At 41.6% G+C, this 26,773-nt stretch overlaps 1 protein-coding gene across 4 annotated transcripts in view; it reads left to right on the forward strand.

The window, feature by feature from the left end:
- Positions 1-26,773, forward strand: part of LOC105689187 — a 126,895-nt gene extending 100,122 nt beyond the window's left edge. For 3 of the 4 annotated variants that reach the window (XM_048655278.1, XM_048655279.1, XM_048655277.1), the window contains 7 exons: positions 670-1,010; positions 4,418-4,481; positions 19,674-20,252; positions 20,368-21,966; positions 22,399-22,497; positions 22,856-24,412; positions 24,673-26,773. In XM_048655278.1, the coding sequence (XP_048511235.1) occupies positions 670-1,010; positions 4,418-4,481; positions 19,674-20,252; positions 20,368-21,966; positions 22,399-22,497; positions 22,856-24,412; positions 24,673-24,698 (4,265 nt within the window). In that variant the 3' untranslated portion in view covers positions 24,699-26,773. The remainder of the gene's footprint in view (positions 1-669; positions 1,011-4,417; positions 4,482-19,673; positions 20,253-20,367; positions 21,967-22,398; positions 22,498-22,855; positions 24,413-24,672) is intronic. The other variant, XM_048655280.1, reaches the window with a different exon arrangement.

Raw genomic sequence — 26,773 nt, forward strand, 5'->3', positions numbered from 1 at the left:
ATTTTTTCCGAAGATTAGACTAACATTTAAAAATTTATAAATCAAATCAAGCTCATATTTATAATTAATCTATTGAGCTTGCGGATAATTAATGTTTGTGAAAATATTATAAATAACAATAAGCATTTGTTCCACGACCCCGTAGTCGGTTTGCGTCCTCTGACTATTTTGGTACATGCGATTGGCAGCTTTCTCTGCAAGATTTTTACATAAGCTTGCAGTCGCACGTTCCAAAATTTTTGGTTTCCGAACACAATCGGCGTTGAGCTTTTTGCCGATGTTACGTCTTCCTCGATTGTGTTAAATTTGAAAGGAAGGAAAAATAATCTGTGTACTCATTCGAACTAATTAAGAATTTACTGAGACTGAAAGCAGTGCATTTTGGATTGGATTTCTAAAAAGAATTTTTACTTTTTTTCTCACAAATTCTATCGTACAAGTGATGAAATTACACAAGTGCAGTTTTTGAAAAGAATACCAAGTATAATAATGAGATAAATTATTTTTCTCTTCGTCTTATTGTTAGCTAAAAGCGGAAGTGCATAGATTTGAAAATTTTCTTTGAATTTAACCGAAACAGTGACGGGTGGTAAATGCCGTGTGTGTGTGTTATTTGAAAGAGGGTTTTTATTTTGTTAATTTTGTTCTTCTGCTTTTGTTTCCGAACAGGAAAGATGAACGACTCCTCGTCTATGGCACCGGGAAGTCCTCCGACGCCACCTCACACCCCGCAGAGTCCACCGCGTCAAAATGTCGCTTTGAGCTTGTCGCAATCCAGTCAAACGCCAAATTCCACGGCGCAGAATTTCCCGTCGCAATTGCAGAACGCTGTGCAAAATTCACCGCTAAGTCAAATACTCGTACAGAATCCAGCCCTGGCTCAACTGCTGCAACAAAATCCGGCGATATTATCGCAGCATCCCCAATTGGCCCAGCTATTGCAACAGAATTTGGCGCAAATGGGAAGTGTCTTGTTTCAAAACGTGAGGAGGGAGGAAGTCGAGGAGAGGGTAAGCAGTCTTTTCACACATTCATTTGTCTATTTCTTTTATTCTTTTTTCTTCTCTTTGCTTCGTACAACTTTTAAGTACAATAAAATATGGGCAGTTCGAATACCGACCGTATAATTGATGGGGAATGAGAGGCTAGAAATGTTGGTAATGGAATTAAAAGCCAATAAATTTGAATGTGTAATGATCCAGCTTACGTACACTGGATATGTGTTGGTCACGATGGGGTTAATTGGCTGAATGCGGTTGGGTGTTTGTAACGAGCATACGGTTGCTTTATCCGAATCTACTGATATTCGTCGAAGCGGAGTTCATATGCCGCGAAGCTTTGCGCGATCGGTGGCGTCAATATCCGCCGCAGGTATACCTATGATGAACGAAATTCGACAGATTCGACACCGTGGGAAATACCCTCCTAAAACCCCATTGTTCCAGTGTTAATCGTTTGTTACGAATCGAAATAACAATTTCTAGTATCCAACGTCCGTGTCGAGCTCGCGATACGCGTTTCTCCACGAATAGACCAACGTCACTTTTCTTGCTCGCGATCATCGGTTATTTGCAACGGACGTTTGACGTCAGAAGCTGCACCGATGAGTAAAATCAGCAGTCTTTATTTTTTTTCATCCACGTAAGATTTCATAATTTCGCGAAATGCACATCAACCTCGTGATGTAAAAACAATGACGACGCAAACTGAAGCTGAAACCATCAGATTGTCATCTCTTTTTTCTCACACCCTTTCATTTTTTCTCTCGTTCCTCCTCGACTCTTCATTCTTTCCCTTCTATACCCATAATCTTGGGGTGTTCGGTAACGTTCTTACAGGGTTCTGAGCTACCGAGAGTTATCATTGGGCGAGGTATATGAGGATGAGGTACCTCGTTGCCTCGCGCGGGATCATTTTAGAGCTTATAAGAGAGCATAAAAAGCTATGTGACTTTGCGAGGGTATTACAGGTATACATATAGGCGACTCGCGATGCCCGCGGTGACTCGTTTTATCTGGTCATAAGAGTATAATGCATACGTACAAATGTATATAATATTATATACATACATTCACATGTATACATATATCTATATATAGGGAGAAAATTTAAATTATTCTCCAATTTTTTCGTGACGTTTACATTATTTTGCCTTTGAATATTAATGGGAATATGCTCTCCCGGCGTTATGGCACAAGAAGTAACAACAGCGTATAATACTTGACTCTTAACGTTATTCTATTGTTTGCAAATCAGCTCTATTGTTTTCTCATGTACTACCTAACCCTCTCCCTCCCCCTCTCTCTCTCTCTCTCTCTCTCTCCTCTTCGTTTCCCCCCTCCCCCCCCCCCCCGAATACCGCCCCTCTTTTACCGCGAGTCCCACCGCGGTGGCCACATACTAAGAATAAGATCCGTACACGTATACGTGGTCACATACCATTTTATGTACATACATTACATAGGATAGTTTGCGATGTTAATATCACACGCGTGTGTGGAGAGGAGTCAAATACGTACGATATGCGTATGCAGAGAAGAAAAGGGGAGGAAGAGGAAGAGGAAGAGATGATACGGGGAGGGGGGGAGAGAGAAAGGGAGAATTCGCTCTCGCATTAAATCTATAATATTAAATGCCCGCATAAGAGAGGCTGGGAAAAAAAGAAAAGGAAAAAATCAGAAGTGTATAGGTACTGTCGATGTTAATTCTCTGATAAACTCTGAACAATGCATTAGTTTGGAAAAATGATGTACTTATATAATGATTGCATTTACAAACTAGCTCGATTCTTTGAAATTACATGTACCTACGGTTTACATAGATAAATATATATCTATGCACGCATCGGTGTGCATCCGTATGCAGGATTTCTACACGGTACATGAAACTTGTCGCGTGTACAACAATCTATTATATAAATTTCATCCACTCATTCGTACTCTATATTATATTTACACACAGTTATATACACGTGTGTACGTTGTACCGCTTGGGTCACGCGATGCGGTTAAAATACCACGCGATTCGCGATCCGATTTAACGAGAAATTCATTTTCAGTGACATTTTGTTCGATGAAAAGTGAAGGAAAAATGAAATATCAAACCGAAGATGTCCATCATTTTCCGTTATTCCGATTGAGCGAAGTACTTCGGGGTATCGGGGCGTCCGGTTCGTAGACGTCTCTACTGTACCCGGCAGTTAGAGATGACCGGGATGAAATTTCTCCAGTACCTACTCACCTGTAGGCACAGGTACCTCGTGTACGGTGTGTACTTACTGTTACAGACAATGTGTAATGCGCGTACGTAGCCACCGCGGTGGCCAGATTAGGTTACGATGTGGCAACCACTTTAAATTCAACGTCTTGGACTCCGTGAGTAAGGCTTCAGAAATCGTACAGGATTCGAATAATTTGAATCCCAGTGGGGCTTCCGTCTTGCAGGTTTGAAACGGCGCGTTGGTACGTTCGTTTCTTACGTTTCGTTCATTTCGTTTCGTCCGTCCGTCCGTTCTTTTGTTTGTTTAAATATACTTTTTCATTGTTTTGAGTATGTGGTTGCCAAAGCAATCCGTCGACACCGCGTTCGTTTTATATTTTATATATATATATACGTACGTATATACTTATTATAGTTATATACCGGTGTTCGTTTTGTCATTAGCATATAAATTCTAATTGTTCCTATTTTTAAATTAATCAAAATTATTACGCCGGAAATCATTTAAATTCGAAGCCATTGTCCGCGGGGAAGGTCGTTAATCTAAAGACTTCTTGATAATCATTTCCCCCCCGGTATACCTCGTTATACGTCGAAATGTATGGTAAATCAACTACTGCCATTTCTAACTGTGGAAATTAGAAAAATAAAGAAAACTGCCGGTGCGTGACGAAATTTCAAGCATTTCGAATACTCGCGCTCATTTCCTTTTCCTTTTTCCCCCGTTCCCTCTTTCTTCTTTTACCTTTTTCTTTTTACTTCTTCTTTTTCTTCTTCTTCTTCTTCGTGTATATCCTCCTCAATCCTCCTGCGACCAGGACGTCCGCCTACAAGATGGATTCATACCACGTCACGATTCATGCCTGAATATATATTGCTACATACTCTTACGTTTATACGTACATCAGATATATATACCCGTGTGTTACGGGGACCTCGTATAATGCACGCGCCCAACTTGCGTGCGTCTCCCTTTCTCTAGTCACCTTTCCCATCCCTCTTTCTCTCTTTCTCCAATTATTTATTTTATCATCATTATTTTATTTTAGCTTATTTTATTTCATCTTTTCTTCTTCTTCTCCTTCTCTTTCTCCTTCGTCTCTCTCGATATGCTTTCATATACGGTGTACGCGTACGTGTAACGTATATAACATGCAACATGTACACGTGTATACATGTAGTTCCTTACGTCTTTCAGGTTCCCCCTACAATAGCGAGCCTGGCGGCAATGACAGTCGAGGCAGCTGACCCCAAGGTTTCCGGTGAGTCTCTATTTCCTTTTTATAGAATTAAGATTTAAATTAGATTTAAATGAAATTTAAGTATTTCCAACGCGTCAGTCAACTCTTGAGTCGTTCGTACCACACGTGTGCTTTCGATGCGTTCGGTTACTTTTCATTTTTATTTTGTTATTTTTCATTTTACATTTTCACTTACAACGCACGCGGTTCGCGTAGATTGTGCGATGTTCGGAGTTTAACCGGAGCTGCTGTGCCGCGCCTCCGTATATCGTATGTGTGAGAGATGAAAAGAGAGAAAGAAAAAGAGATAAAGAGAGATAGAGAGAGAGAGAGAGAGAGACGTGATCTCCCAGCTTCCAGCGTTTTGAAGGGTGTCCCCCCTTTATTGGAATATCCGCCCACAGCATTATGGGAATTATCAAGGAAATGGGCTTCGAGGGGGCGGGATAATTCGAATTCATAAAATAAAAAAAAAAAAAAATTGATGAAAAAAATAAAAATAATATGAAAAATAAAACAAGGAAGAGAGAAGCAAATGTCAACGAGTATCGGACCACGCTATAACGTTCGCCACTTCGTTTCCATTCATAACGCATATCCCACACTACCAGTCATTTTTCATTTACATCCTATCTACTAGATTTCGCACGGAATCGAATCGATTCCCGATACATTTTACCTATAGAAATGCCAATCCCATGTTCGTATCGCGTAGGATCGTCGGATTGTACAGTCGGACGAATTGAATCGTGGAAAGATTTTTACGGCGTTAAAAAGGGTGGATCGCCCCGCAGTCTGTTTCGAGTGTCCGACCTATTGCGTTTCACCGTTTGTTTCATACGAACTGTTTTAAGTAGGTGTTATACGCGTAGTTTGGAATTGATATAATAATTCCCACATTCTGGCGGAGCGTATCGTGTGTATGTAGAGGCGCGAGAGAAAAAGGAAGATAAAATTAAAGGAGAGAAAAAAAAAAAAAAAAAGAAAAAAGAAAATGAACGAAAAATAAAATGAGATAAAATATAGTAATATATCGTACAGCAGCAATCAGAGCTGATTAAACCTATGGGGAATCCAACTGGGGAATCTGTGAGTCCTCTGGTCAGTCTCACGCCAATCGGGCCCAATCAAGCACTGGCCGGGGAGATTTAAAAAATAGAATGCTACTGTCAATTGTCCCATAATTTAAATAAATCGAATAAATGGACAAAGTGGCCAATTAGAGTAGTTGTGCTTGCTACTTTAACGTATTCTATCTGTCTCTCTTTGGAGGAATATTGCTTCTGTTAAACGGAATTACTTATACTGACGGTGGTTTCATCGCCGCGATCTTCTATGCCAAACTATGGTTTATACAAGTATATCACGTTATATGCATACGCACCGCGCACACGCATAACACATATCGTATACATATAACGTGTATTCACCTCGTACCACCGACGCCCTCGTCTTTCAAATAATCTTTGTCGTTAAATTTACTTATCATACTTCTCTTCGTCATTCCGTTGTTATATCATATACGTATAATACATGTACACCTATATCATATTATATCATATTATTATATTCATCGCCCGTTAACGCTATTCACGATCATTTTATAACCACTGAAATCAACCGCGTTGTAAATACTCCCTCTTGGTTTTAAACTCGAAAAACTACGGCTCTGATATCCAACCGTGGTCTCTGATATCCAACGGTACTCTGGTATCGAGCAAAACGGAGCGAAACTTATGCGGATATTTTGAAAGCGGGAGCATCCTTTGCTCTACCTTCTTTCGTCTTCCCGAAAAATCTTCGCCCTCCAAGTGAATTGTACTTTAAAATAAAAACGCTGAGTGTTTCGTATTTTTTTTTTTTTGTTTCGTCTTTCGTAACGAATGTCGACCGCTCTTCAATTGGATTAATTACCGCCCATATGTGTACATTCAAACCTCATCTATTGAAATCCAGAAGGAACGATATTCAATCAATCGCGACTCATCGTCTGCGAGTTTTTTTTTTTTCTTTATTTCCTAAAGTGCGTTATCCGATATCGGAAAGTTTGTCGAGTTGCCGATGGTCAGGCGTACGACGTTGGACCGGCTTGTCTACCGAGACGTCTTGAAATCGAAGGAATTAAGCCAGTCGATCGAATCCAGTCGGTATCGCGTACGTAGATTATTATATGTATTTTGGGCAGCGACTCCGACAACCCCCTGAAAACGATCGCTGCCTCTACTCGATATAAAAATACCCGTACGTACCGGTGCGCGTTGGAAGTCGAAATAATAACTATATGAGAATGATAAAGAAGAATACAAAAAGAAAAACGGGGAGAAGGTGGAAGGGCGGTCCGAAAGAAGGGAAGGTAGAGGGGAAGTCAAACGGAATAATAGGCATTAAAAGTTAGGGACTGCATTCCGTCTTCGAAGTGTACCAGTTTTATTGTGCCAGTCCGAAGCTCTTTTTGGTCGTTTCGCTTGCCCGGCGTCGGAATGGCCTAAATTAATAAAAAGTTGAATAACGATAAATTAGGCCGACGGCTGGCGGCTCTCACCAGCCAATGAACTTTGCCGAGGGTTTTGAGATTAGTATAGGTAAGAACCGAGGAGGCTACGGGCGAAGATGAGAACGAGATGAGAATTGTGGATTGGAATGGGAAGGTAGCTGCTCCACAGTCGTTCCAATAAATTTCAAATATATAATTTTAAATCCTGTTTTGTTCGAATTCACTCCGTCCTTCTCTCGCCTTTATATATTATATATATAGATCGAGACTCGCATCCGAGCATTTCTTTCTCATTCCTTACCTCTTTTTTTCTTCGCTCAAGGTAGACCTAGAGAAGCTATGCGCACGCGGTTTCTTATCAACCTTCCGATTCATTTCCAAAGTTTGATCCATCGCGAAATTCGCTTGGTCAGAATTCGACGGAATATATCCGCGTCGGGTTTACAGATGCGGAATATAGGTATTCGACGCGATGCACGCGGTACGATATAAACGCCGTTTTGCACACCTATTATTTGGCAACTAGATCAGTCGAGAGACTGAAAGAGTCCGGAAAGAAGTAGGTGGAGAGGAAAGATATGCGGAGATAGAGGAAGAGGGCAGGGGAAGGATGAAATTCTCGATGCCCCGGCCCGGTGAGGCGGGTCGGTCGGTATGTGTACGATATATGGGGAGTTTGATTTCTCGAAAATTAATTTTGGACGGGTATTCGCTACCCGCGCTGCATAGATTTATTTTACTCATGTTCTACGTGAACACATCCACGTATATCGTAGACGATACAGCCAACTGTACGCGTACGTATATATTCGAATGAATAAAATTGGTAACAATTAAAAATCTTTACAGCATGCGGCGAGCAGATGTATTGTACGTAACCGTGTAAGGTTAACGTTGTAAACGTACAAGTTTCACACATACACAGAGGTCTATAAATTTTAAATACTCTCAACGTCGAACTGTCAAATATTTATTTAGCCGTTAATTTGAAAAGTTTTACCCCCGTTTATGGGTTCGGCACGTGTAAACCGTTTAAAAGTTTCAAATGAACCGTGAAATTCGTTCTAGCTTATTCACGATTGGCAGAATCGCACTTTTGTTTTAATGGTATTTCTTGGCGTGCAAAAAATAGAAGGAAAAAAAATAAAATAAAATGCTGAATAAAGAAGAAATGGAAAACATATGTATGCAGGAGTCACACATAAGTATAACCACGTTATACGTACGTACAGATGTTACCCTCACATAGCAGCGATATGATGTTTATTATTTACAATCGAATAATCTAATTCAATTTAACAATTTTCAATAAACTACCAACCTTAACAATACCGCCAACTATCAAATCGACGCGTGATCGAACTCTACGTACACATTGTCCATCTATATCCGTTCCGTACACGTACGTGCGGTTCGTGTTTATTCACGTGTACACCCCTTCAGCTATACTTCGGGCGAGCACACAATCAACTTCCAAACCTAAACTATAAGAACTTTTAAAAAACCGCCTCACAATACTTTCGCGTACTCCTATCCATATATATATATATATATTCACACACATCACGGTACGGCATTGCAAATGGTTGTGGTAGTACCAAATCCGATTGTCACGGTGTTTCTTTCTTCTTTTTTTATTTTCATCATTTTCCCTCCCTCTTTAACTCCGTATTCATTCATTCATTCATTCTTCGTTTCGACGGGGGTGCGGAGTCGCCCGCCACTGTATCATCGGTGATGCGATAAAATAGTAAAGCTGGAGAAAAACGTTTTGTTCCCAACATGTACCAATACATAAATTCACGTACGCTACTCGAAGTCTATCGACGGAGAATATGATTCGTGGATGTTTGCGGGGGTGAAAAATTCTATAGAAGTTGTACGAAACAACTGCGCAACACGCGCGTCCGATATTTCAACTGCGGTACGAACATAGATCTCCTTCTGACGATCGGAGATTAGCAAAGTGTTCAACCATGCTGCAGTATTCTAATCTAATTAGAAGAGGAAAGTTTATTTCTTATCAGAACTTTGAACGCGGTTTCGCTTCAACTTATTCAACCATTTGTATCGAAGAAAAAAAAAAACTAAAACACAGAAAACTAAAGAATCTACTGCATACTGCACTTATATTCCAAAGTCATCCATTTTATGGTAATCGCAGATTTTCCTTCTTCTTTCTTATCCACGGCGTACGCTTGCATTATATTCTTACACGATGGCGAGGCGGTAATACGTGTCCTACGTTCGTTCCATGTGTAGTTCCGCACGTCGTGTAAACTCTCTGATCATATATTATATTCGTTACATTCGGAGTAGGTACTATACTTTTTTCTTTTCCTTCATTTTTTTATTTTCTTTCTTTCTTTCTTTTCTTTTCTTTTATATAACAATCAAGATTGTACCGTATGTACTACTCATATACAAGCTTGTAAGTACTTTTAGGTATTATACAACTTTCTTATCTCACGTGCGGTCGCGAATCACCTTTTATACGTATTGCAGCGATGATTACTCGCCACTTGATGCGAAAAATTCAAACACATTGCACGCGCGGTATTGCAGCGCCTCCACTGGCGATTATACATATATATACGTCCGCTAAATTCTCACCCAAGGGGTCGTAATGACGGAAAAATCCGCACGAGGCTATCCATCAAATCATAAGAGCGTTATTTCAACCGCGCTGGTTGAAAATTAATCACACGAAACATCAAGGACTGAGAATCGGAAAAAAGTCATTCGCTCGATCCGAAGGAAATCTCTTGGGAATCGCTTCGGATTTTTGGAAATACATCCTAGGGAGATCTCAAAAAAAAAAAAAACTCATCACAGATTCAATTTTCGGAGCTATTTCACTGTATACTTTTCGTTCGCGTTTACCCTGAGAAAAAATCCTCCCTTACATTCAATGGCAGCGTTCCAAATTTCGTGGGTTTCATCATTCTCGTCTTTATTAACCGTGTGTAACGCGAAATGCTACCGAATTGTTCTCGCATTGAATCATGAAAAAGTCTTATTCTTTTGGAAACACGATAGTTCTTTCTGTCTGAAAATCTGCAGCATTTGCATACAAAGTGCAGATTACGTCTAGGAACGATTGTACGCGGTTTTGTACGAAAACGTAAGTATGTGTATGTATCGTGTACGTACCGATACACGTACGTACACACGAGCATACGAGCGTCTTTGGGACGTCTTTAAACGTTTGAAAGTCGCACCACGCGCAGCAAAGATAGATTTGACATCGATTTGCAACTGTGAGGAGGACACACAACGTTGATGGCGTGCTGCTGCTACTGCTGCTGCTTCTGCCACTGCAATTGATGGTGGTGGTGGTGGTGGTGGTGCTCTTCAGATTGCGAGATCTTTTGCGTTAGGTTAGCAACGTACCACTTAGGCATTTCTATTCATGTATATGTGTACGTATATGTTGTTTTTATTTTTTTTTTTTTTACATAATACACAGACCTGCATATAGATACGTGGCAGCATTGTGCGGCAACTGGTTCGACGATCGAACGGAGGCTATCACAGGCGAACAAAAACGGATGTTGAACCGTATAACTGATATCGCTTTCGATGCCCCCGTTGCCGCTGACGACTGGATGGAAAAATTTCGTGCAACGCGTGTAACGAAGAATTTTAACTGAATTTTTAGCGCCATTGCCAGCGGCAACGCGGTCTTAACACGCTTTCAAATTATTCAAATATGTCGATCTCATTAACGATGGATTTTTGGATCCTTCGTTTCGTTGGGATTCTTCGTTCTCCATGGAGACACGAAATTTTATCGGTGACGGGGGACGGGGATCGACCCGACGATTCGCAACGAAAGAAAAGGGGATGAAAATGAGGAGGTGGGACTCTGACTGACTGACGTGAATCGAGTTCAGTGGGCTTTTCGTGCAGCTGTGTTACCTACAAGCGACGTACGGACCAATTGCGAAAGCGAACGTCTCATCTCCATCGCGTAGCCTTAAAAAATAAGAAAATAAAAACGTACATATAGATTACATATGTACCTAAATAGTATGTGCGGATAGTTTAGTTTCGTATATAACGTGAGAGAGGCTAGCGTCGTAGTTGACCGCTTGGCCCGGATTGATGGTTTGCTTCGGGAAACAATTGGCAGTCGTGTTTGCTGTCCTCGAAACTGGGAATTCGACTGATTCGATGACTGAGTCGGTCGGTAAACGAGTTACGAATTCATTTGGGTGTGCACATATCGATCAGATTTCTAGTAATTCGACATCACGCGCGTCCGAAAGCGAACAGCGAAACCGTTGACGTAGCTCTAGAATAAAAAAAAAAAAAAAGAAAAGGAAGAAAGAAAATGGCCGAAACAAATCGCTATTTCCATCACGATTCTCCGTCGCTTTGATTGTACTCCGAAAACGGGATGGCGAGAAATCATTTATAATTTTTTTTTAAGCCACGCTGAACAAAAATGGACGGCTTTAGAATTCGGAAGAGTATAAGTCGCAAGGGATTTGGATAAAAAGGGTAAACGCGCGATGACCGGAAGGTTTGTCCAAAAATATATAATAAATAGTTAAGCTTTTGAGGGTCCTGAACGACATCCGGTTGTAACTATTTTCGATAGAGAGAAGAAGTCTGAGACGAGCGACGCCGAGCGTCCGTCATCGTTAAGGGTAGACTCATCGTGGCATAGGCTACTCTAGACGTATTTGAAAGTGAGGCTCGTATAGGGGAGATACTTGATCGAGAAAGTGACGCGGAATTGTATACCGAAAATAGACGACGGATGAAATAAAAAGGGTGCGTAGGTGAATTTTGAGTTTGCAGATGTTCGGAGAGGCAGGGGTATATACGGGCTCGCTATAACCGTGGCGCGGCGAGTGCAGTCGTACGGATCTAGCTCCTACTTTGAGAGATCACTTTAGTAACGGAGATGCGCGAATGCCTGCGAAAGAAGAGGGCAGCTTTTAACCTGCTGCGTTCTGGTATATTTCCGTGCTTAACAAAAACAACGGTTTCGCATCTCTCGTTGAACGAGAAGAGAAGAGAAGAGAAGGCTTAGCGCGTTTTATTCGACGGCGATAGTGCAGCGAGAAGGCTTTATCTTATTCTCGATCGTCGATTGTTTTAGCATCGTAAGATCGTTTTGTAAGAGTCGAAACTTGCGGAGAGCGCTGCCAAATCATGCGAACGGAATCGGAGAAATTTAAAAAATATTCTAAATTTAATTCTTACGGACGCGACCGTTTGGTCTTTCGAAATCGTCAGGCCTGCCAATGACTGGTGAAGAATAGCCAACGCTAAAATGCCCCCGTCTCTTACTCGGACACCTCATCTTTGCCGCGATGCGCTATTATTCGTTTTCACTCGATACCCGCGTCTCCGCGGGGACGCGATTCTCCTTATTTTATTTTCGATCGAGTTTCACATTTTACGCCGCGTATCACCGAACGTACACGCCCTCCGCGTCACGCTCAACTATATTCGGCAAACATCGATCTATGATTTTCTATTTATAAATCTATTTTCTCGTCAATACCCTCTGCTAAAACGCGCATTCTTTATTATTATTCACGATGACGCAAATTAGCATCACGTTCTTTTATTATACTCGCTTCTGATTCAGCTTTGTCGCACAGTCGACTACGTGTGCATGATAAATTTATTGATCGATCGATTCACGTATCGCGTCTAATAATTGAACGACAAGTTTTGGCTTTTCATTTTCAAATCGTACGTGTACTTTGCGCACAGCCGAAAACTTTCTAAACTCAGCGTATACGCGTCGGTACCTTCGACTATTCCGGTTATTGATCTATAGCGTGCAAACGGTGGTAAAATTTCTGTATTGAGTTATCAGATTTCTATTTTGACAGAACGCCGATGATCCGTACCGGGTCCGCTTGTGTGTGCGTGCACGTTCCGAATTGGCCGTCGTCATTGCCGACGATCCGATCGTAATAAAATTGAAAAGTTTAAGCTTCGAACAAAGAGACCCGATTCAAATACTGCCGCTGATGCTGGAGGCACGGGCTTTATTTGAATTTATAGAAGCGAAGGCTTAGTAATATGGTGGGTCTCTCCCGAACATTTCATACGTATATATATATAGACATATAAAGATATACACGTATATGATAGGGGGAAAGGGTTCGATTCTGTTTATTTTCAAGGGTGGGAGGGGTCGGTTTTGTGCGGGTAATGTTACATACTGGCCCCCCCCCCCCCCCCCCCTCTTTCCTCTCTTAGTAAAAACTAACACAAGGGGGTCGTCCACTGCAGTACATTGCGCGTACCTACGTTCGCATATAAGCGGACGGTTTTTTTTTCTTCTTTTTCTTTTGCGTTTTTTTTTTTTTTTCTATTTCGTTAGGGGTGCTCCACAGACTCCCGGCGTGCCGTATATTACGGCGTCGGACTAACCTATATTGCCGTCGCATCTACCACTATACGAAATACTAAAAACTTACAGCGTATAACGTCGTTGAAAAATCTATAGAAAACCATTCGAGAAGGGTTGAAGGCCGATTTAGAAAACTTCTCAATTAAAATGTTCAACATTTTACAAAAGCAGTTCCATATACACACTGTGTATGTAGCATGTATCCATACCCCGAGCTTTATATATTGTCGCCCTTTTTTCTTTCTTTCTTTCTTTCTTTTTTTCGTTTCCAATGACCGCTTTTTATAGGAACTATACACCGAATAATGCACACCTTAGTTACACCTTCCGAATATCGAACAATGGAATATCACGTTAGTTTTGAACTACTGCAGAAATGTATTAATTGCAACCCGCTTTACCGCGTACGAACTCGCTGCGAATGAGAAATCCCATGTATCGTCAAGCCTTGTACGTATACCTTCAATTATTTCACATCGCTAAACCCTTCGGAGGGTTAACAAACGACAAATAATCATAGGTAATTATTTCCGTCTCGCGTGCCCGAATGCGATATACTTGAAACGCTCGTGAATCGTAATAACGACCGTACCGTATCGTTCCATGCGAATATCGATAAGAACGGATGTAATTGTGATTTCGTCGATTTCGTAAATTTTTCGCGATCTCAACGATCTGCGGTGCGGGTAATTAGGTACACGTGTAACCTGCCGGACAATCGTATCGCTGTGCTTCGGCGATGAAATTTATTGTTTGAAACATTCGCGGTGTGCTTACATCGTTGTTAAGCTCTTGTGCACGATGACAAGATGCTCGTAAATTTGGAACAGACTCAACAAATTCGCGGTTATAGATCTTGTGAGATTAGAGTCGAGAGATTCTAATGTGTATAACTGCAACGTGTACATGTGGAAGATAATGGCAATTAGAATTAGCTTTGTCGTACGTTGTATGTGGAGATTACGCGCAAACCTCGTTACAATTACCAAGAATTTCGGTTTATTTTTGGCCGTTTGTACACCCGTCGTTTTTTTCTTACTCATCTTCTTTCTTCTCGACCTCGCGCCTCTCTCTGCGCTGCACTTGGTCGAAAGGTGTTAAATGGGCAGGACGAGAACGCCCGCGAAATGAGAAACGAGAAACGAGAAATGAGAAATGTGAAAATCCCTCGAGACCATAACGTGGCAATTTTGACAGAAATAACACCGACCCCATCCTCGACCCCCCCCCTCCCCGCCCCCCTTGGACAATAAGAATCAGACACTTGCGGTGCCGCGGTATCTGAGAATAGTTTAGTGACCGTCTCAACAACTTCTTAGACTTTACCGAAACCGCCTTCGTAAAATAGCCACGTCTTCCGTCTCTCTTTTCTCCCCGCACCGACTCCGCGAATTCAAATTCTAACCAATCCTCAGATTTCAGTGATTCTAACACCCGTCATGAATTGTACGTGCGCATGTTCTCACAAATTTTCCGCACGCGTGAAATATCCCGGGATTTTCGGTGCAGGGGTGCGAAATTGCATGATACGCGTAGCGAGCGCACGCATCGAATCGTTTGGGGAAACAATATTTTGACAAGCGTCATTAAAAAAAAAAAAAAAAAAAAGGAGAAATAAAAAGAAAAAACCGTCCGTTGGGAATTTTGGGAACATTCGGGTTCTCGTTGAAATTGAAAGACCCCTTGGTCCCCCGTATATGTACGTGTATATGTATAATACCCTCTTACTCTATATTATCCAAATATACGTTCTTTAATACGATATTCACCAGCGATTTTCTATATATGTATATATATATATATATTTTTTTTATACATATGTGGAGCAGCGTAACGCATACGGGAATATATGTGTATGTATGATATAAGAACCGCGCTGCTTATAAAGGGTTATTCAGGCGGGCCTACGGATTAAATGATAAAAAAGAGACCCCGTTTGAAATACGGGCCTTTTCAGAGCAGCTTTTTGAAAAATTTTAAACCCCTTTGCCCGGCTGCGCGAGTTTTAAGAACCTAGAATAAAAGGGTTTTCGTTGAAAGAGGCACGTAGCGGTGGGGCGCGGGTGGTGGCTCGAGCTAAGGGGAGTGGGGGGGGAAAGGAGATCGAGACGGGGGCAAGGGACCCAGAATCGGGGGAGGGGGGTATAAACGGGGAGGGAAATAAGGGGACCCTCGGGGGACCCGCGTGTCCGTCGTCATCCGGGTTTCTCATATTTTTAAGATTTGCTCTTTAAGCCGCATCACGTTTTTCGTATTCTTATTTAAAATCGTAAGTCTCTCGCTACCTAACTATGTATATATATATATATCTATATACACACGTTGTAAGTGTATACGTACCGGTAAACGTGGGTGGTATCGGTATTACCAGTTGCACACACGAACACACCCCACTCGCAAGGTAACAGACGGAACCGTACCGCGGCCTTCCTTCCTTCCCCGCACACACCTACGTATTATATCTACAAATATACGTACCGGTGCAATCCCACGTTGCAATGCGCGATATACGTACGTACGTTGCATACATGTATTTTGTACGAGGAGAAACCTACGAGTGCGTGCAGGTGTGCGCGAGTCGGAGGATCAACTCGCGTATTTTAAAAAAAATTACCGCGTGCGCTTCCTTCCATTCGATATGTATGTATGTACGTACGTATGTACGTTACGTACTTTGAATTCGTATGAAATTTTTATATGAATATAATTGAAAATTCGTCGGACGCGGTGCTCCGGCCCGATGGTCGATCGCGGGGCGAGAATCGGCTTCGAAATTTGAACACCCTTTGTTTTAAAAGCGATTCGATACACTCGAATAAACCAATCTTTCATTCCTTAGTTAGTTCGCACAGGGTTTAGTGGTGCTGTTATATTGCAACGCGAGTTGATGGGAATTCCTGCTGAAATCAAAAGGCTACACATAGGTTTAGAGTTGTACCGTATATATTTCTATGTGGCGGCGGAAAATATAAGCGAATACATTTCGGCTATGGTATATGGAGTACGTTTGTTTCTTCTCTGTGTGTGTGTGTACATATTGTATATATAAATGGATCGTGTCTTGTTTTATTTATAACCTGAGGCATGCATGGGAAAGTATAATATGGTATCTAATATCGTCATCAGATATCGAAATTATTTATTTTCCTTTCACCTAATGTATGTAACGATTCATGTGTACGCGCGTATAAAACGAATGACGATGACGACGACGACGACGACTACGACGACTACGACGACGATCGTTCGAAGGCATTTACGGATGGGGTATGATATAATAAAAATGAAGGTGAGTTTAAATAATTCTATGGTTAGAAGATTGCGGGTTAAAGATGGTTGGAATTTTTCGGTCATAAGAGAGATAAGTTGAAACGAACGAAATGATGAAAAAAGGAACCCGATTCAGTTGGTTCGCGAGTATAATTCCCCCTCCGCATATTTGGAGGTCCCATGCGTCTGGCGGAGAAAAGTAATGCTCGACAATAATGCAGCTGGTATCTCTCTCGGTTGCTTTGAACGAGAGCGCGCGCGCCCAGCGTATTCGTTCGTTCGTTCGTTCGTTCGTTTGTACGCACGCGGAGTTAACCAGCCGAATGGCATGGGTTTGGTTTGCTGTTGCTGCTGCTACTTCTGCCTCCTTCATATATACCATACATATAATACCTACTATATACGCAACGTGCGCAAGTCCCTTCGACCACGGTTCTCCAGGACCGCGATGTTGCTGCAGCTGAAGAAATATTCGACAATTTTTAAACTCGTTTCTGAACGCATTCAAACCGCGCCAAATAATTCCTGGAATCGAGTTCGCGACCGTATAGCTTGCTGCTCGCCGCTGACTCCTTCTGCTTTTGCAGCACCGGCAAAGCGCGTTCGGCCAACGTTTCGTACGTACCTACCTTCTAGGACACTCGACGAGAGACCCGCCCCAAATCATCGAACCTCGCCAGAATCCACGTGAACCGAAGAAATTCCTCGCACCTCAGCGGTTTCCCTCCGTATAATTCATTCCGTATCGATACATGCACGCGACAAGATGCACCGAAACTCAAAAACAAAGCTCGTCGTCTTGCTGTATATATTGCACACATCGTCGCTTCGATTAAGATTGTTCGGCGTTCCGGTACTTTCCTGCAGGGGTACTTAGCGAGAGCGCGATAGCGTTTATTTTTATTTATTCACATTTTTTTTTCCCCCCCCCCCCCCCCTTCCTTTACCAAGTTTCCACTGCGGAGTAACCCTTTATTTTCTTTATTTGTTCTTCTCTTCGACCTTTTTGCGCCTTTTTAAAAACCCATTTACGGATCGAAGCCGCGTCAGGCGACATTTTAATCGCACCAGGGGGGGTAAATTGGTAGAAAAACAGCTTGTTAGTCCAAAACCGACCGGCATTTCTTTCAATGTCGACAGTGTTTTATCATCGGATTCTTTTAACTTACTTTTTACCTCACCAACCGAAATTGCGGTCCTGCATGCACGAGCGCTGCAGTTGCAGGGTCGACGTCACATTATTTTATAAACCCTTGCGATCCGAATCGCAGCCAAACTCTTCCATCGTGACTATTTTCGGAATGGCGCGATCAAAAGCGTAGCATCCCTGTCTAATCTATACACCCATGCAAGTCGTCTGTTCCTTAACAAGAAGAATGGCTTTTCTCCCATTTCACCCTCTCAAAATCGCGATAAGCTCTATGCGCATGGGAATGGCGATATCAGTTCGGCGTAGGCAAATATGAAATCTATTTTATGAATTTGCATTTGTGCAATCGATAACAGTCCACGAAAGTGCAGGATAAATTATGCGTTACTCGTTAAACATAATTCTAATAGAATGCACGCTGAATTTTTGTTACCATTACATTTCCTGTTGTATACGAATCGAGATTTATTTCTCAAGTTTCTTCTTTCGGTCCTGTTTTTATACCATATTCCCTTTTTTCTTCGATTTTTGTTTTTTCTCTTGCCCAGTTTCGTTTCGTATCCGATTTATTCGGTATTCTCTACCTATGCAGTCGCCTCATCGACCACCGTCGAAACAACCAGTTTCGAGGGTCTTCGAAACGCGAAACAAGCCCGTTCGGTGTCTTCGCGTGGGTCGTCGAACGGCGTGCTCATAACTCCTGACATGTGTATCGAAGATTGTCTGGATGTATATCGTGTTATTCGTTGCAATGCCGAACGCCGGATATCACCGCGGTAACGCAGATTCGTGCATCGCTTGGACTTCGATTCATCTGCCGAATACCAAACTGCAGCTTTCAAAGCTCATCGCGAAGCGCGCCCGCTGCAGTTTAAATACTTCAATTCTGATACCGACAAAGAATTTCTATATTATCGACAACGTCAGCTTATTATGCATTGACGGTAACTTACGTGTCGTCGGTCAGCATGCACTTCTGTATGCACCGATGCGTTCGCGACACGAGAGTCGATAAAGTCGAAACTCTGTCATACCGTGGTAATTGACCAAGAATTCCGAATCGATGTAATAAATTCAATATTACAGATACGAGACGTGTAAACCAGCCTTACTCGCAGACCGAGTTGCAAAATGGATAATTCTCTGTCATCGTGAAAAAAAAAAATAATATGTTTTTATGATTGATTTAATTAATTCAGAAATTAATTGGTACAAGACTGTCTGTCCAAACGTTTCTGTCGTGATTAGTTAGTTTTTTTTTTTTATCGTTTTATTTATTACACTTTTTTTCATGCGATCATGTATCAATATCGCAATGATTGACGCGCCCTGAATATTTCCTGAACCTGTTTTCGGTAGAATTTTTGATGGCGAATCGTTACTAAGTAAGTCATAACGATCTTCGGTAGATTTATCACACTTTGAACTGACCTAATCCTAAGGATTTATTGATTTAACGTCATACGAATACTGACTACGTATCACCATTACTCAGAGAAAATTGATATGATTTGTGTAATCCCTGTAACTGAACGACGTGTGTTGTACAAGTCGACCTGTCTGATTTAATTAATAATTGGTGGAACGTTTTATTTTGTGAAGTTTTGAAATATTCACACATGATCCGTAATAAACTGCTGTCTCACGAGTTCTAGTTGCATTTATTTTAATTCGCGTTAGGTACGCGAGTTGCCAGTTCGTTACAACCGCTTTTTTCCCTCCAATTATGCTCTCGTGTTTAATTAGGAAATGATCGAGCTCCAGCTGTACGGTATCCGCACTAATTAATGACTTTATTAACCCACATAGGGAGAGATTCGTTCTTCTTTCATCTTCGGATTAATATTAGTTTCGTACACGGCGCGGTATACCGATTTGCGGAGCGGTGTGTAACCGGTCTCTCCATTGTTGCAGCTCTGTTGAGGCAAAGCATGTCTCCGGTTGCGGATCCCTTGATTGGCAGTACGAAATCTCCAGTTCCTCAACCGATAATCGATTACTCGAGATATGTCCGACGTTACTCATCGGGTCAGGAATGCGGGAGTTCTTATTGCAAGGAGTTGGGTTGCAGAGAACATTTTCACTGTCTAGACTGCAGCGGTAGAGTGTTCGTGAAGAAGGAGGAAATGATCAGGCACTTCAAATGGCATAAAAAGAGAGATGAGTCTTTGCAGCACGGATTTATGAGGTACTCCCCTACGGATGACTGCGCGGAGAGGCACCCCGGGAGGGCATGTCCCCATAATAGAAAACAAACGCATTATCATTGCATCCATGAGAACTGCGATAAGGTTTACATATCGACGTCGGACGTTCAAATGCACGCGAATTATCATCGTAAAGACTCCGCCATTATACAGGAGGGATTCCAACGATTCAGAGCTACCGAAAGTTGCGGGACCGAGTATTGTCCTTTCGCCGGTCAGCGCACCACACATTTTCACTGTCGGCGAGCCGGGTGCAGATTCACGTTCAAGAACAAAGCCGACATGGGTAAGGATCGTCACCGAAGATCGTTGAAAAATTTTCATTCATTGTCGATTCTTCATTGTTAGGCGATAAACGATCGGTGTGATGATCGTTTTTTTTTCTTCATTTATTGTTTCAGAAAAGCACAAATCTTATCACATCAAAGACGAGCAGCTATCCCGCGACGGTTTTAAGAAGTTCATGAAGTCCGAAGCTTGTCCGTTCGATCAGTGTCGTTTTTCACGCGTTTGCAATCACATTCATTGTATCAGACCCCACTGCAGCTACGTCCTCCATTCGTCCGGTCAGCTATTCTCTCACAAACGTAAACACGAGAGACACGATTCCGAATTGGCCTACCGAAAGTACAAACAGGCGGGAGGCGTCGGTATCCGTCCGCCCGGGTCTTGGGCCCCCGACGAACTCGGTACCCAAAGTTTTTCCCTCAGTTTGAACGGCGAAAGCTCGAACGAGGGAAGAGGATCCCCATCCTATTTCTCGATGGACGATTCCTTCCAAAGCGCCAGTGACCTAGCGATGGACTTGACTTCGTCCGCTTCCGGTCCTCCCACCGGAAACTCAACGATCACGACTCCCCTCAGCCACTTGGGGGAGCAACTGACACCGGCCGAATTGGCGTATCTCGCACCTGCCAGCGGTGACTGTCCTTGTCAATTGGGCAGGGATCATCATCATTGCGGCCTGGATCGTTGCGGTGCGACACTGCGCGACCCAAGGGAAGTCAGGGAACATCTTCGGGAGCACGAGACGCAGGAGAGGATAACGGACGCCTATTTCGAGGAGGGTGGTTGCGAGGAGGGTTGTCCCTACATGGACAGAGAAAAGCACTATCATTGCACGTGGGAGAATTGCCGAGAGGTGATCCTCGCGACTGATAAACCTTTCAGGAGATTGCAGCACTATAAAATACACGAGTACAGCAGACAGTTGAACCTCTCGTCCTCGTCGCATCCTCTATCTTCCGAAGTCACCCTTACACACCTCACGAATATCGACGCGATGTTCAGGCGGAAAAGAGGCAGACCGCCGAAGAATCGCGTCATAGAGATATGGTCGGGTGGCGATCCGGCTACTCCCACTCACGATTCTCCTCAGGCGATATTCACGAGTTTCAAATTGCCGAAACCCACGTTAACATCCACCCCAAATGCTACCTCCGACGAACGCGAAGGTAGCATATCACCTACGAATAGCGTTGGCGAACCCGAAGGATTTTCTACCTACAATCCCGAATGTTGTCCAGATCCCGTGTGCGCTTTGAGATCGACCAGACATCATCACTGCTCTCAACCGCGGTGCCATTTCTCGACGGATCGACCCGATCAGCTGCTCATGCATAGCAAAGATTTCCACGATAACGTTGATATACTACCGGGATTTTCGTTCTTCGATAAAATGGTCGACTGCAAACTCAACGGATGTCACAGCAACAGGGTGAATCGTCATTTTCACTGCACGAGGCCGAACTGCGGCTATTCTTTTGTAAGATACTCGACTATGTCTCTGCACGAGAAACAGCACACGGGACAGGGGAACGGGGGACCTAATGAACCTGAGATAAGCGAATTTTTACCGGAAACGAAACCCAGAATTCAGGTGAAGAATCATGCTGATCTCATTGAGAAACCGGAGGAAAATTTCATCGACGAAGTAAGAACGACGGTTATCGACGAAAAGGAGAGGGAAATTCCAAGTCCTGATTCCAGCAAGACTACCGGTAAGTAATTTCAATTAATGATGGTACAATCCTTTGATTTGTTCTTTTTTTTTTTTTTTTCTTTACTTATGCAATTCTTTCGAAATATGTCTATGAACTAGATATTTTTCTACCCGCATTCCGGATTTTAGTAGTGGTTCGAAATACAAACACACTGTACACACGTTATTTCACAGATGAAAAAAAAAAAAAAAAAAAAAAAAACCCCCCCCCCCGATGAGCATGTAATTGTCTGTTGCACGAATTATCATCATCGCACCAAGTTATCCATTAGTTGCATACCTGTACATACACTAGATTAGAAGACAGTATATATATATACCTATTGTTTTATTATTTATCGTTATCGTTTTACTTTTTCACATATCATGTGGTGGTTGTATTATAGTGGGAGGTATTTGAAGTGTTGGTTGTTTGGTTGATTGTTGCTAGTGGTGAGGGCGGCAGGCACCTATTATCCGGTCAGCGGACCGCCGATCGAACCGGCACATCCGGGCGCCATGCTATCCATGCGAGCTTCCGTGCATCAAGGTTCGTGAACGTCCGATGTTTTGCATTTCGAAGTCCGTACCATTTGGTTTTATATTTCTCATTTATGTCTCTGTTCGAATTAGATTTTCTTCACATTCTATTTTTTATTGATATTCTTTTATCCTGTAAAATAAAAAGTAGACACCGTATAATCTGATATACCAATGATTATTCTCTTTGCGTGCCTATTGTTACAATGCAACCCGAAATACGCCAGTGAATTAACATATCCCCTGAAAATATCACCCGCAGCTTACTGGTTTATTCACCGGCGTTTTTGTGCCCATTATACCTTTTGTCATTGTCGATAAATATGCTCTATCGCGTTTGTTACAGTTGTGTTTCTCTTATTTTTCAGATCCTCAAGCGATTCCATCGACCAGTTCATCACCCCATACTCTGTACGGTCCGGAGCAGAGCTGCAGCCGACCATTTTGCAAGCTGAAGCGCAAAAATCATTATCATTGCAACGCCTGCAATCAGGCATTTTCTGAGCTTGACCGATTGGTAGCACATATCGCGAAGCACTCGACTGGGGCAATTTTAAGCCAACAGCAACACGATATGGGTACCGGCGTACCAAATTCTCAGCTCCAAAGGGAGGCGATACTGAATCAGCAACAACACGATTACCTTACGCAATTGTCACAGAAACATGATTTCATGGCGCAGAATGCTCAGATAGCACAAAACGTACAGAATTTCCAAGATATACAACGAAAAATACAACAAAAGCTCGTGATTGAGCAGCAACAGCAACAGCAACAGCAACAGCAACAACAACAGCAACAACAACAACAACAACAGCAGCAACAACAACAGCAACAGCAGCAGCAACAAAAACAACAGCAATCGGGAAAGGAATGCAGCGTGTCGAAGTCTGGAGATGGTAGTAACGTGAATCAGAGAATAGAATCTTTCGTGTCGATGAGCGGGACAAACGTAAAACGTGAACCAACGGAAAACAACCGAGAAGAAGAGATAATACACGCTGGAGATCAGAACGGGCAATCTCAGTCGCAAATTATGAACCAGGCGCAATCCCTCCAGCAGGCAATACCCCCAGGTTTCGAGATCGACCTTAGTCACGGATTTCACTTTCCTAGTCCGGCCGTGATGGCCGCCATGAACCAACAGTTCGCCCTCATGAATCAAGCCCTTCCTCCCTTCCTTCAGCACGGTGGTATGTACGCCGGTACACCCGGACTGATGTTCGCGCCTGGTTTACCCCCCGGTAATTTCTTACCCCCTTCAAGAGACGAAAATCCTTTGGCCTCGTTAGCTGCCAATCTCAACCTTGGAATAAAAAGGTCCCTCTCTCCACCGGACAGCAATTCCCCCGAAGCCAAGAAGCAGAGGCTACACCATTCGATGAGGATGTTGAAGGATGAACCTGTGCCAGAAGGATACGTTAGATTCAGGTTTAATGAAGACTGTCGTTACCCACACTGTGGGTATCGTGAACACCAGACCCACTTCCACTGTATGCGGCAAGACTGCGGTTACTCGTTTTGCGACAAAACTCGTTTCGTCCAACACACCGCGCGGCACGAGCGTCTCGATACTTTGATGGGTGGTGATTTTCAACAATATCGTGCGAACGTACCCTGCGGTAGACCCCAGTGTGCGTACACCTCGTCGTTGGGATCGATGCAGAATAAGGCTTCTCACTTTCATTGTTTGAAGTGCGATTTCGTTTGCACCGATACCAACAAAGTCGTCGCCCACAGAAGACAACACGCGAAACTTGACAGCATAGCAGCTGCGGGTTTCCAAAAATTCACCCCAAGTCAACCTTGCGGAGCTGTTCAGTGTCAGCACTCAGGGAAACAGACACATTATCATTGCTTGCAGTGCCAGTACGCGGTATTGGGACTCGCGCAGATGTCTGCACACAAATACCGGCACATGGATGGCTAGTATAGTGATTTAAATTACAACGTTTAACTCAGAGAACGAAATGAAAAAAAAATTATCAATTAACAAATATACGCGATTTAATCCAACCTTATGTGTTCTATCGTTTATGTACAAATAGATACATATTATTATGTATGTTTTTATATGTATATGTACGATGTGTGCATATACAGTATTTTATATATTTATATGTACATGTACAAAAACACATACGATTTAGAGGCTCTAAAAAGACTTACGACTCTTCGCCCACAGACGGCGAATGCCTGGACGATGGGTGACTCGAGTCGTCAAGCTACGATGTCACCTGGACAAACGTCGTCGCACTCGGTGTCTGATGAAGAATCTGAGAAAAAATGGTGAGGTATAAAATATATCTTAGAAAGAAAAAAAAATACATTACGGAGTAAACTGACGACGTATATCGATGCGATTTATAATTATACAAAATACGAGTGAGGAAACCGATCATTATTATCATTATTATTATTTACCAATATTACATTATTATTGTTATAATCCTTATCATCTTTATTATCACTATCACTATTATTATTATTATTATTATTATTACTATTATTATTATTATTATCACTACGCGATCTTCTGAACGAGGTTTTAAGACAATAAGATATAATTATAGCTTTAGCAAGCAAAAGACAGATTTAATATTTAATAGGTATAACTGTGGAGATTTACATGGAACGTGTCGTACTATATATACGGTTTAGAATCTAGTGCATAGTTAGTAAAATATTGAATAAATACTTAGAGTTATATAGAAGAAAGGTAACGTTGAATCGAACAACTCGATCTAAATGAAATTGATCATTTGAAATATAATTCATCACTGTAATAATGTGAGACGTCGTGAAAGTTGTCAAGTGTTGAGAAAAAAGAAGTCCCGGGGCCGACAAGAAGGTCCGAGGTGATGGATAAAAAGTCGATCCGACTTTATAAAAGACAAGGAAATAAAAGACAGTCGTATTTATTTTAATTCGTAGAGAATACGAAATATATCATAATTTAATGGTATGTACGTATGTATGTATATATGCAAAAAGTTATATATGCATGTATATGTACATGCCAAATACTGACTTATGATCATATTATTATCGTACTAGAATTTATTTCATGGATTTGGAAAATCCACGAGATATTATTATATATTGTATTACAAACAGTATTCAGAAATATCAATAAAGACTGCCACACGAAATGAATATGAATATGAATATAACGATGGAGAAATACAAAATAGGGTTCGGGCAAAATGGGAAATTTTCTTTTTAATTTTTTGATACAGTATATTATAACGCGAAGGTATACTCTAAATTCAAAAGAAATAATGGGAAATAATTAATTAATGGAATAAATAAATGAACAAATAAAGTTCGAATGAATCAGAAATAAAATTTTCTAATATATTATTAGATCTTCGGATATATACATTATATTATATGTATATGTGTATGTAGTAAGTTTCTTGCGTTGTTTCAATAGGATCATGCTCAAGCGAAACAATATTCTGTACATTCTAGTATGTAGTCTACGTTTTTCTGAAAATCGCATGTTGTATGTATGGATACCACAGAATTATTATCGCAGTTTGGAGATCACGATGATTTTTTTTTCCTTTTTTTTCACATACCGTTTTCGCGATGAATGGGGTGCGCGGTGTATTTAAATTTTCTTTTGTTTTATCTTTTCGTTTTGAGTTTTTGTTCTATTGTTTGTTCGTTTCGTTTTGTTTTTTATTTTTTTCTTTTTGTTTTTTTCTCCAATCCAACTTTGAAAACGGTCGGCTATGTATTTATATTTGAAGAAAGAATTGATGAGAAAAAAAAATGAAATTAAAAAGAAGAAATGAAAATTATGAAAAGACACACGTGTAATACACATATTTTTTAGAAATCTAACAGACAAACTTTTATGTATACAATTATTGCGTACATATGTTATAACCTTAATTCTGACTCACTTTAGGGTGCCTTTAGGGTGGTAAAATAGTTAGAACCGTGCCTTAGCACTGCAACATACATACAGAAATAAGTAACGAAATTCTGGCAACTTGAGACAAATAAACTGAGATTAGTGCCTTACATGTGAAAAAAAACCAAAAAAAAAAAAATATAAAAATAAAATAATACAAAGAAGAGAACGAAAAATGAAAAACTGAGTGCAAGAAGAAGGAAATGCAGAATACTAAACCGCAAATTTTATTTCATCTTCTCTCAACTAGTGGAAGATCACATGAATTATGCTTCGAATCATCCATTGCTCCTCCGTTTTTTCATATATACAATTATACATAATACATCTGTTATCAGAATAAATTGATCTCTACGAAAAA

This window comes from Athalia rosae, chromosome 5 (genome assembly GCF_917208135.1).
Source record: "Athalia rosae chromosome 5, iyAthRosa1.1, whole genome shotgun sequence".
Taxonomy (NCBI): Eukaryota; Metazoa; Arthropoda; class Insecta; order Hymenoptera; family Athaliidae; genus Athalia; species Athalia rosae.